At 44.3% G+C, this 12633-nt stretch overlaps 1 protein-coding gene and 1 pseudogene across 1 annotated transcript; both read left to right on the top strand.

Annotated features, from left to right (window-relative positions):
* The first annotated feature begins 124 nt into the window (after positions 1–124).
* LOC120690175 lies at positions 125–4621 on the top strand (annotated as a pseudogene).
* A 529-nt stretch (positions 4622–5150) lies between these two features.
* LOC120695517 (protein ACCELERATED CELL DEATH 6-like) lies at positions 5151–8054 on the top strand. The gene is made up of 3 exons (XM_039978745.1): positions 5151–6030; positions 6163–6728; positions 7659–8054. The coding sequence occupies exons 1-3, from the start codon at positions 5322–5324 to the stop codon at positions 8052–8054; spliced, it is 1671 nt and encodes a 556-aa protein (XP_039834679.1). The 5' UTR covers positions 5151–5321.
* Positions 8055–12633: the final 4579 nt, after the last annotated feature.

Here is a 12633-nt window from a genome sequence, read left to right on the forward strand (position 1 = left end):
CGCGGCCCAGTTGGCCTCCTCCTGGTAACCAGACTCGCCCGGCCCGGCCCATTTAGGGTGCATAAAGCGAGGCGCGGCCCAATTGGCCACCTGGTAAGCAGACCCTCTCGTCCTGTGCGCTTCCCTCGCCGCCGCCGCGCCCTCGCAGCAGCCAGCCGCCATGGCGCCGCCGGCAAGCACCGACGAGCCCGCACGCCACAAGAAGGCCAAGAAATCCAGGTCCGAGAAGGAGGAGAAGAAGCAGAAGAAGGGGAGACAGGAGCGCCCCGCCACGGAGGACGCCCCTGCCCCCGACGCCGCCGAGCGCAAGAAGCGGAAGCACAAGGAGGGGCGCGAGGAGAAGCGGGGCGGCAAGAAGTCCAAGAAGGAGGGGAGGCACGAGGGCAAGGCTGCGGAAGCGGAGGCTGCCGAGGCGGGGAGGGACGAGAAGATGAGGCGGGCGATGGAGGACGAGCGGTTCGCGGCGGCACGGATGGACCCGCGGTTCCGGCGGATGCGGAGGAAGGAGGCCAAGGTGGCGCTGGACTCGAGGTTCAGCAGCATGATGACGGACCCGAGGTTCGCCTCGACGGCCGCGCCCGTGGACAAGCGCGGGAGGCGCCGCAGGAAGCGCGAGAACCCCTTACTGAATTACTATCTCAACCAAGAGGAGGAGGAGGAGGAGGAGGAGGAGGAGGAGGGGAAGGAGAAAGCGAAGCTTGTTGAAGAAGAGGAGGAAGAGGAAGAGGAAGACGAAGTGGAGGATCAGGAGGAAGAGGAGAGCTCCAGTAGCGATGATGACGAGGATGAGGACATGGATGACGACGATGAGGTGATGCTTTGCTTCCAGTCCTTTGATGATTTAGCTTACATTAAGCTTCATTTGCTCTATTTGAGGTTGGGATTTAGTTCCCTTATTAATATTTGCAGCTTTCTTCCATTTTCTGTCGTCCTATGTAGGTGACCGGTCTATGCTATTCAGCTTGATGCTTGCTTCCAACAAATATCTGAGAGTGCTTTTATGATATACCTCTCCTTGCCAAAAATTGTTCTCTGCTTCCTGGAGGACTTCCATAATGCTCATCACCTTCTGTGCCCTCTTAAATGTGATCATCTGGCCTCAGCACAGTAGAATGTGTACAATGTTGTACTCTACCAGCTGATGATGCATGCTCATTCGTGCCTATATTTCTATGCTCTATCCTGCTGCATGTTTAATATTTTATTTCTATGACCTGGATAGTTCCATTGTCTAAAAAGTTTGTGATATTTGTAATGTTCTATACACCTATCTTGTCTACGAGAGCAAAACTTGCTATGCATTGGCTATGCTACAACTTGTTTGCTTTATGGCTAATTCTTGTTTTTCAAATTTTTCTTCAGCTCTCTGTTGGCAGTGACATTGCTCATTACTTGATGGGAAGGCATGATGATACACCTATGATTGACAAGGAAACTCACAGGCTTGCTGTTGTTAATATGGATTGGGATCATATCAAGGTGTGTGCGAATGCAATAATATTTGATCTTGAGAAGTGAACTTCTATGCCTAAACAAAAGTCAGCTATGCTCAAGTGCTTTATTTTTAAAAAAATGCATTTTGACTCCAAATAATAAAAGCCATGTAATTTATTAAAATAAAATTTTGAGGATTAAAAGTAAATTGCATGATGATGTTGAATTACTGAGTTCCTTGACCTGTTGGCTGATCAATTATTGCTTATATGTACATGAAAGCAAACCCACTGCAAGTGCTACCATTTTCCAATGTCCTAGATTCGATTACAGATAATCAACAGAACTTCCTTCACAAATTTTGATGCTGGGCACTATTTTGTGTGGTTCTATGTAAATAAAATCAAACGTTGGATCAGGATAGAGATAATCACACTGGTTTTATCTATTGGCTGCGTAGAATGCTAATTGAGACTATGAGATACTGAATCGTAACTTTGAAAGATTAATACTAAGTCCAGTTCTAATTTAACGAAAATCATCTTTTGCTAAAACCGAAGACCTAAGCTGCCCCCTAGCATTTATATTGTAATTTTCTAAGCGTTTTGTTCCTAGCAATTTTTCGCTGGTAAATTTGAATACAATGAGCAATAACTATTGTCTTTTTTTTTTCATCCCTATTTCAACAGGCAGTTGACCTGTATATGGTGATGACTTCTTGCCTCCCAAAAGGTGGGCGAGTTTTATCAGTGTCAATCTATCCATCAGAATTCGGACTGAAGTGCATGGAAATTGAGTCAACACAGGGCCCAGCTGCTCTTGTCAATGCCAATGTTGATGATAATAAAGACAGTGATGATAATGAAGATGACAAGGATGATGACGAAGTCATCAGTGATGATGACGATGACGAAGACAACACTGATGAGGAGGAGGAGGAAGTTGACTCCGACAAAGAGAACAACAAGCTACGTGCTTACGAGCTTAACAGACTGAAGTAAGTATTGAAGTGGAGATGTTCTTTTGCTGATATGTTTTTGTTATTTTTCTGTTTTGGGGCATGAAGCAGCAATGATATGAAGTTGGCGTCTCCAAACTGATAACTACAAAAGCACATAGTAGCTTAGTTATATTGGAGTGTCCTTTTTTTGTTTGCTCCATATTAAAATGTTAATCACCAATTGATTTTTTGCTCTCTCATTCCTTTATTTGTCCTGCTGCAGGTATTACTATGCAGTTGTGGTGTGTGATTCTAGTGCAACAGCAAATCATCTGTACATGACTCTTGATGGTACCGAGTTCTTGAAAACAGCAAATGTGTTAGATTTGCAGTTTATTCCTGACTCTAGGGAGTTCAAACATCCTGCTAGGGACGTTGTTACAGAGGTACCTTTCTTTTGTAGATTTGTATCCAGATTCCAGAACCAATTTACTTATAGCGATATTGATTTGTAATGACAAGATTATTGGAATTACATATTGCCATGTGCTCTTTTTTACCCCCCAGAAAGTGACTGATCCTTACATTTCCCTTTTCCATTGCTTTTCTTATTTTATGGTTTCTACAAATGTTACATTTCCCTTTTTCCATTGCTTTTTATTTTATTTTATGGTGTCTACAAATGTATGAGTTGCTTCCAAGTGCTAAATGAAGCTTTTGATTTGTAACTAACTTGAATAATTTCAGGCACCTCCGAGTTACAAGGAATCTGATTTCGAGACTCGTGCTTTGCAACATAGCAGAGTTAAGCTCACCTGGGATAATGATGAGCCGGAACGTAAGAAAGTCTTGAGGCGAAAGTTCACTGATGATCAGGTTAAGTCTTATTTTTTTACTTTTCCTATATATCTTTGTAATTATCTCTTTACTGTTCTCTTATATGCATCTATTGTGACTTATATCTGATGCAGCTAGATGAGCTTAACATGTATTTAGCAAGTGATGACAGTGCATCAGATGAGGATGGTGTAGACAATTCTGATGATGAGTCTCTACCAAATGGGGGATCCAAACGGAAGCTGACAAAAGAGGAGAGGAGAGGTTGGCTATTCTACTGCAAGGAGACAAATCTGATGAGGAGCAAACTGATGACCAGGATATGGAGATTACATTCAATACGGAGCTTGAGGATCTCAGTAAACGTATTGTGGAGAGAAAGAGCAATGAGGAAAAGACCGTCTTGGAGAAGCACCAAGAGAAAATGAAAGAGAAAAGGAAAGCTAGGAAGAGGGGACTAAAGGATGATGATGACAATGATGACCACAACAGCGAAGATGAGCCTGATGAGGATGATGATTTCTTCGCAAAGTCTGATGAAGAACCTATGCCAAGCAAAAGCAAGAAACACAAGTCAAAGGCAAAAGATAAAGGGAGGAGGAAAGGAAAGGATGATCACACAGAGGAGCATTTGGAGCGAGAAGCAACCAAAGAAGAGTTGGAGCTCTTGGTTGCTGGTGATCAGGATACTGCCAGTGGTGCCAAGGGTTATAACCTGAAGCGTAAAAAGGGTAAAAAGGGCAAGAAGGGCAAAGAGGAATCTTTTGAGGACAAACTTCCTGATATTGATCTTAGCAAAGATGATAGGTTCTCAGCAATGTTCACGTCTCATTTGTTCGCACTGGATCCTACTGATCCCCAGTACAAGAGGTACTTGCGTACACATTTTCCCTTGTCATAATAATGAGTATCCCATCTGATTTTCACAGTGCTGAACATTTCAAATGTGCTTATACAGGAGTGCGGCCTTCATGCAGAAGCAAACTGGGAAGCCAGGGGCGAATGCAAGCAAAGCAGAGGGATCATCTCTGGGAGGCACATTGCCACCTGATGATGCAACTTCTAAGAATGATGTTGATCAGAAACCTGATGGGGCATCCACAGAGAAGCTGCAAATTTTGTCTGCTGTAAAGTCTCTCAAAAGGAACCTTGGTGCTTTCAAAAGTGCAAGTACAGATCACAGATGAAAATTCCTTTTGTTGGCCATTGCTTGATTAGTGGTGTCCCTGGGGATAAAATGATTTTGTTTTGTAGACTGAAAATTTTCTTCATGTTTATGCTTCGTACTTCTATAGACATGCGTCCAACTTTTAAATTTCTGTTTGTACACTATTAGTCCAGTTGGACACGATTGTGTTCATTTCTGGAATTCTGGTGAGATAATCCATTTGAAAGTTTCTTGAAATGTAAGGCTGATGATGTAACTAGGGATAGGGACATAGGGTTGTGGAACCAATAGACTGATGTATACATGAAGGGACATAGGGTTGTGGAACCAATGTATACGGCCTGTTTGGGACCGCGTTGGCCAGAAGTGCTACGCGTAAACGCCAACGCGGCTGGGACGTCGCTTACTCGATTTTTTCGAACATAGTTCAAACTTCTGCTTTTTGCGTAGGGGGGGTCCGGCAAACGCGCGTCAGACGCTACCCGTTTGGCAGGATTATTCCAAACAGGGCCGTAGTGGTTGGAGAATGCGTTGGGTGCTCAGAAAGAACAAAAGTTTGGTGCCAAGGAGTAGTGGAGGGGCAAACAAATGACAATTGGTCAAGTGGTCTGCTACTGGTCGTCTGTCGGGTAAGTCATAAACAAAACTTATGCTTGGAATTACTGCCTCGATCCGGTACAAAATGAGTCACGCGGTGGGTATAATACTGCAAATGAGAACAAGTGGACGACACGGCAACTTCCAGCAGATGCGACCGTTGACTGATTGACCGCAACTTTCCGCATGGCTGATGTTATCATGTCCAGTGTGCTTTCACTACTTTGCACAATTGCACTAGGGCTCTGCAACAAAACACACTCGCATACAGATTGCTAAGAAAGCAAAGCAAGCAAGAGGCCGTCGAGTAGCTGCAAGTGCCCAAAGTTCAGTTCCTAGTCGATCATGGCGGAAGCAGCTGAATTCGGGCCGGAGAAGATGGCACTTAGCGCGGAGCTACTGAAGGCACTGACCGCCGGCGATGCGGCCCGCTTGAAGCAGCTGTTGAGTGGTGCAGGCCGCCCGCAAGCAGAAGGCCAAGTCACGATAAACGCCAACGGCGGCGGCGCGTCGCCGGTCGCAGTGTCGCCTTCGCGGGCAGGAGCAAGCTGCCTCCTCGGCGTGACGAGCAACGGGAACACGGCGCTGCACCTTGTCGCCAGCCGCGGCCACGCCGAGCTCGCCGCGCTGGTATGCGAGAAGGAGCCCTCGCTCGTGGCCGCGCGCAACCGGAGCCTCGACACGGCGCTGCACTGCGCGGCGAAGGCCGGGCACGGGGAGGTTGCTGCCTGCCTCCTGTCGGCGATGCGCGCCGGCGGGGAGGATGCGGCGGCGGCGCTGCGGGCGAGGAACTGCCTCGGCGCCACCGCGCTGTACGAAGCAGTCCGGTACCGCCATGTCGGTGTGGTGGATCTGCTGATGTCGGAGGCTCCCGAGCTGTCCGCGCTCCCGACCGAGGACGGCTCCTCGCCGCTGTACTTGGCAGCGGCGATTCAGTCGCTGGAGATGGTCAAGGCGATTGTACGGCCGTCGCTAGACGGAACGACGTCACCCGCGTCGTATTCTGGTCCGGAGGGACGGACTGCTTTGCATGCTGCAACATTTAATACCCGAGGTACGGCATTGAAATGGGTGACACACAACTATTCAGATTTTTTTAATGCTGTCCTTTGTTTACTCTATTATCCAACTTGTAAATTCACTGAATTGCAACTTTAATTTTGCTCGACCTGCAAATCTTAACCAGGAATCTCCCGAGAAATAGCTCAAGAAATTCTGAACTGGGAGCCTGAAGGTCCAGCTTTGCTTACCAAAGTTGATTCATCAGGGAGAACGCCTCTCCATCTTGCAATTAGGCATAGCTCTGACAGTGTCATTGATCTGTTCCTTAACGTTCCTACATCGGAAGAGCTAGCTCGCATGTCAGACAACCATGGCTCATTTCCCGTTCATGTTGCTGCTATAGCCGGGAGAACGGCAGCCATTGATAAGCTCGCACAGAAATGCCCGGACTTCTACGAAATGGTTGACGCTCAAGGAAGAAATTTGCTTCATTGTGCTGTGCAGCATAATCAGTACACTTTGGTTCGCTACATCTGCCAAAATGACACCTTTTCTATGCTCTTGAATGCTGTGGATTATTATGGAAATACACCGCTCCATTTAGCTGCTAAGTATGGATTTCCAGGGATCGTCAGTTTACTACTCCAGACTATGACTGTAAAAAGTTGCATTGCCAATAAGGACGGCCTAACTGCTCAAGACCTTGCAATCCATGAATTATTACCCAGACGTGAAGCCTACTACATCCTGGTAAATATATCATGTATTACCTCCGCGCGTTATTACATTATTAATTATTCCCATTTTCGAGTGCATGCGCATCATACTATTTCGTAGCGCTACCTTGCCTTTGTCATTACATAAAAAAAGGGAAATGTGACAAGGGTGATTCGGATGGTGACGCCGGGGGGGCACAACATAAATACATAGTTTTGCTACGTATCTAGACATAGTATATATCTAGATACATAGCAAAAATACATAATTTTATTTTTATAGTTTTGCTAATTTTTATATGTTACTAATTTTAAATTTATCTATTTACTAATAGAATTTTTATGTGGCAATTTTTTATTTTTATAATTCTAGATTTAGCTATTTACTAATGGTTAAGTCCTTTAATTTTTCAAATTCCTAATTTATTTATATATTTATTTACTAATCATGTTCGGCATGAATTCTTCAGTCATATCTTAACTTTTCTTAATTTGGTAATTCTAAAAATAGCTATTTATTAATTAATTGTATTTGACTCTTTAGTTAACTTAGAATATTAGACTTTCATAAATCCAATAGTGTAAATTTTTCTCTTTTCTAGGTTATCATGGAAATTTCTAGACCCACTTGGTCTTGGCGAATACAGTGACTTCTTTTAACACCTTCTTATTAGTACAATAATAGATTGGTTGCACGTGTGTTCTAATACGGAAAGATTGTGTTCTAATACTGAAAGATTGTTCCATACATTTTATTTGCACATTTTCTATGAAATGTTGCTGAGTTATTAGTATAATAATAGATTGGTCGCACGTGTGTTCTAATACTGAAAGATTGTGTTAAACCCTAGCCGGGAGCCGCACGAACCGAGCTACGCTCGGTCTACAATTTCTATGAAATGTTGATAAGTTTGTTTGTCCACATGAAAACTACTGAAAACTTAATTTTCTTCTTTGCTCCCAGAGTCAACAATACCTTACGCTCTCTTGTCTGAGAGATTCGGGAGCAATTGTTACTTTGGATGGACTTTACAATTATCTTGCAAACGTGAAACCTGAGATGGAAGAAGCATCCAACGAAGAAGATAATTTGTCGAAAACCGGAACGATTGGATCCGTCCTGATCGCTACCGTGGCTTTCGCAGCGGCCTTCACCGTGCCGGGGGGCTTTGTCGCCGATGACCATCCGAGCGCAGGGGCAGCGGTAATGGCGAGACGGTTTGCTTTCAGAGCATTTGCGGTTTCAGACACCCTAGCCCTCGTATGCTCCGCTACAGCAACCTGCTTCTTTATTTATGCTGGCACAGGGGAAGTTGCGCCTGATAAACGTAGACGATACTCCCTCCTTCCCCGTTTATAAGGCATGGTGGAACATGACACGGTCTTCTAAACAACACTTTGACCATTTATTTATTATATATTATATCACTTTTGATTATAAACTTATAATCATTGTAAAATATATTTGATTATGAATCCAATCATATGAAATTTGCATTATAAAAATAAAAATTTAATAGTCAAATTATTGGTCAAAGATGACAAGGTTTGAATCTTGATATACGTGTATGCCTTATAAACAGGGAAGGAGGGAGTACTATTTTCTGGGGAATACGCTGCTGCCCTTGGCAGCGCTGTTGACCATCGCTGCGTTTGCTTTCGGGTTTCACCTGGTGCTTGGTGCTGGCAACCGTGGACTTCTTGTCTTTGTGTACACGGTGTGTTTGGCTACAGTGCTCTTGGGCTTTCCTGACATCTGGGTTCCCTGGCACCTTGGGCTGGCGAAAGCGATTTGGCGCCGAACCGGATGGAGGGGGCTTGTCAAAATACAGAAGAGCAGGTCAAGCTTGGACTTGCTACGTCAATTGCTGTTTAATTTCCCCCGCAGCTTTCTGTTCAGATATCTTGCAGCCCCGTTGTTTGTTGCGTTCGTCTCTGCCACCTTCGTCATCGCCATAGCACTGAACATTGCTTTGCCAAACTACTGAGTGCTGTCTCTGCAGTCCCATCTATCCGCAGTATTTGCTCTTGTTTCTGAAGAATTCTGTCCGAAGACACATCCAGAAATGTAACCTTGGGTTGTAACCAGTAGTACATCGGATGGGGATAGTGTTTTTTGGTGAGCGGTACTGTTGACGTGAATTGATTCTATTCCTTACAGCAAATGTAATCCGGTACTCACTCTGCTCTAAATTATTGTTCATTTTATATTTTTCCTGTGTCAAAGTTATCTAATTTTGGTAAGTAATTTACAAGAGAAGAATGTAATAACATTTACAATATCAAACAAATTCAGCAAGATATATACATTTTCAATAAAATTTATTCGTGTTGTAGATGTTGATACTCTTTCCTACAAGTCCTGGTCAAAGTTTGAGAATTTTGTTTCAGAACAAAACTAAAGTGATGCTGTTCTGTATTGCGCTCCCAGCTCTTGTACATTTTGTTATTAGCTACTCCTGTTTTTCTTTTTCTTTCTTAAATTAAGGTGTATGGTCTAATGACACATTTTGACCGTTAGTATTTCATATTTTATTCATGATCATAAATTTGATGCAATACCAATGCGTTTTCAACATTATTTCAAAAATAACCTAACAAACTAATCTTTGCTTGGTTGTAATCATTCGCCTGTGTGAATGATCAAGACCGGAATTTTCCATATTCTAAAAAAAACTAATATTTGCAATCCGTAACTCTCTTGATCACGCCGTGTAGTGAAGCCTCTGTCGCGGCGTCGCGGCGAGCCACTGTGGCGCTGGACTAGGTATGGCCGTATGGGCCTGTCACCACACAATCCATATATATACACCGGCAAACTTCACAACCAAGCTTAATTGTACAAGTGGCGATTGTTAGCGATGTTCGTTGTTACTAGAAATAAATGGCTAGTGTCATCGAAATCATTTTCCTACCAGTGTACGTGCCTATCTATTTTGTAGCATAATTATTATTTGGATCATGCTATAATTGTTATTTGGTTTGTAAGTATGTGAAGTTCCCACAACAACGTGCTGGTATTCACCTAGTTCTAGTGAGGAGTAGGGCAGAGTTAGGCTGCAGAGGGGACCGTGAAAGCAACGGCAAGGCAGTTTGTTGACTGTTGACAGAGCAGCAAGTCGGTCATAGCAAATACTCCAAGCAACTGTTAGAAATCTAGGCAATTTTCGGTATATTTTAATTCCAAAATTAAATGTATAAACTAGCAATATTTCTATGACTTTAAGGAGTAAAATAAAACATGTGAACATGTTTATACTTATCACACATATAAGCATAAACAATATAAATAACCAAAGTTTCAGGGAGTACCCTAAAGCGGGGCCGTTGCCGGAGGCATTGGCTGCGCTGTTACCAACTGGAGTAGACATCTACTCGGTTGGCCACAGTCGAAGTAGTCGAACTAAATCGGTGCAGGAAGAAGTTCGCAGTGCAGTCCCACGAACGGTCACCAAGATGTAGTCGACGTAGTCGTTCGGCCACCAGAATGTAGTCGACGTAGTCGTTCGGCTCGTCCACCAGGAAGTAGTCGTACAATCGGGCAAAGCCTTAGTATTTTTGAGCAGTCACGCTAAAGCGTTACCCAAAAACCTGATTGCCCGCCTATCCCGTGCAGGATCTCAAGGCGAGCAAGGTTTCGGAGGCCTGCTCACGCTAATTCTGTGCGCGCAGAAATTAGCGTTGGGGAACTCAGTTGTTGCAACTGGAGAGGGAGAAGAGAGGAGCCGAGTTGCCTCAGTGCTCTGGTGCTGGATGGATGAGGGGAATGGCACTCCTTATATAGTGACTCAGGTGCTCAGGATCGTTGAACCTGGACACCATCAGAGTCATTTAGGTGATGCGGTTATGGCCATTAATTACAGATTTAATTGCACGTTTAATCGCACGATTAATTGCTGTCAACGGCAAAATAGCCATCACATCGCACCGCGCCGCACCGCGCCGCACCGCACCTCCGGCCGGCCGCGCCGCGCCGCGCCGCGCCGCGCCGCGCCGCGCCGCGCCTCGGCCTCGGCCTCGGCCTCGGCCACGGCCACGGCCCGGCCCGGCTCAGCGAGGCGAGCGAGCGCGCGCGCGCGTGTGGTTCACCGTCCTCCTCTTACCGGCTTCACAAGTGGTGTACAAGAAGTCCACCTTTTAAGTCGGTTGAGATCCTCCTCAATTCCCGGTACGGAATTAAACATTGATTCCCTAGCATTAATAGTGGGCTTTAAATTCTTTTAATGCTTTAGAATAAATGGGCCAAGCCCATTACTCCAACAATCCCCACCAAGAAATTCAAGCCACACTAGAAATACCCTCATTCTCTCATTGATATACCAGTATTCGACAGAGACTGTTAAGTTGAACTTCCATCTAGGACAAAGGCTACACTTATTCACAACTGTGCAATGGACTATGCCTTGAATTGCCAGTTTTGTGCAAACAAGTTTGACCAGAGCCCTACACTGGTACTAGGCTGCAAAAGCATCCCCGCGGTTTGGAGCTTATAAGTCATACTCCAGGCCCTTCATGAGTTTCTAGAGAATACCCAATTCTCATAGACCATGACCAGTGGTCAAACTCATATAGGTGTGTTCCTTTCAGATGTTCTGTAGGACAACATCTTTGTTTCAAGAAAACAACTCATTTGTTTAAAAGAAACCACCTGGCACACATTAAGGTATAGACCAACCTGCCATACAGATTAGAAGAGAAATGCACCTTATACACGGAATGAGCCCTTTTCACAAAGGTTCTCTTCTCACAGTCAGACTTTAGTTTGTTTCACCATCCTAATTCACGGGATCTCCGATCACATAGGACAGGTTTCCACTATAGAATGACTCACGTGGGTCTCAAGCCCAATTCCATAGATGCATTGTCTATCACATTTCGTGAAAGACCCTTTGTAAACTGATCTGCCAGATTTTTAGCCGTCTGAACATAGTCCAGGGCTATAACTCCGGAGTTTCTCAATTTTCTGACAGATTTCAACCGCCTTTTCACATGTCTAGATGACTTCATGTTATCCTTTGAACTATTCACCTTGACAATTACCGTTTGATTGTCACAGTTCATTAGGATTGCCGGTAACGGTTTTTCAACTATCGGCAAGTCCATAAGGAGCTCACGAAGCCACTCAGCCTCAACAGTGGCGGTATCTAATGCTGTGAGTTCTGCTTCCATAGTTGACCTCGTTAAGATGGTCTGCTTGCAAGACTTCCAGGAAACAGCTCCACCACCAAGTGTAAACACATATCCACTTGTGGCCTTTATCTCATCAGCATCAGAAATCTAATTTGAATCACTATACCCTTCTAGTACCCTTGGGTACCCGGTGTAGTGAATTCCATAGTTCATTGTCCCCTTCAGATAGCGCATTACTCTTTCAAGACCCTTCCAATGATCATCTCTCGGGTTTGAAACAAACCGGCTCAGTTTGCTTACAGCAAACGAGATGTCAGGTCTTGTAGCGCTCGCTAAATACATTAATGAACCAATGATCTGAGAATATCTCAGCTGATCTCGCATTATCCTTTTGTTCTTTCTAAGAATTAAACTGGCATCATATGGTGTTGAGACAGGTTTATAGTCGCTATAACCAAAGCGACTTAACACCTTCTCCACATAGTGAGACTGTGTAAGAATCACCCCACCATTGATCTCTTTTACCAGCTTTATATTAAGGATAACATCAGCTTCTCCCAGATCCTTCATCTCAAAATTTTGAGATAAAAACTCTTTGACTTCCTTAATCACATTAAGGCTAGTGCCAAAGATCAGTATGTCATCCACATACAAGCACAAAATCACTCCTTCAGCCCCACCATAGCGATAGTACACACATCTGTCAGCTTCGTTCACAACAAAGCCGGCAGAGGTCAAAGTTCTATCAAACTTTTCATGCCACTGCTTAGGCGCTTGCTTGAGACCATATAAAGATTTTAACAACTTAC

This window comes from Panicum virgatum, chromosome 2K, assembly GCF_016808335.1.
Source record: "Panicum virgatum strain AP13 chromosome 2K, P.virgatum_v5, whole genome shotgun sequence".
NCBI classification, from domain to species: domain Eukaryota; kingdom Viridiplantae; phylum Streptophyta; class Magnoliopsida; order Poales; family Poaceae; genus Panicum; species Panicum virgatum.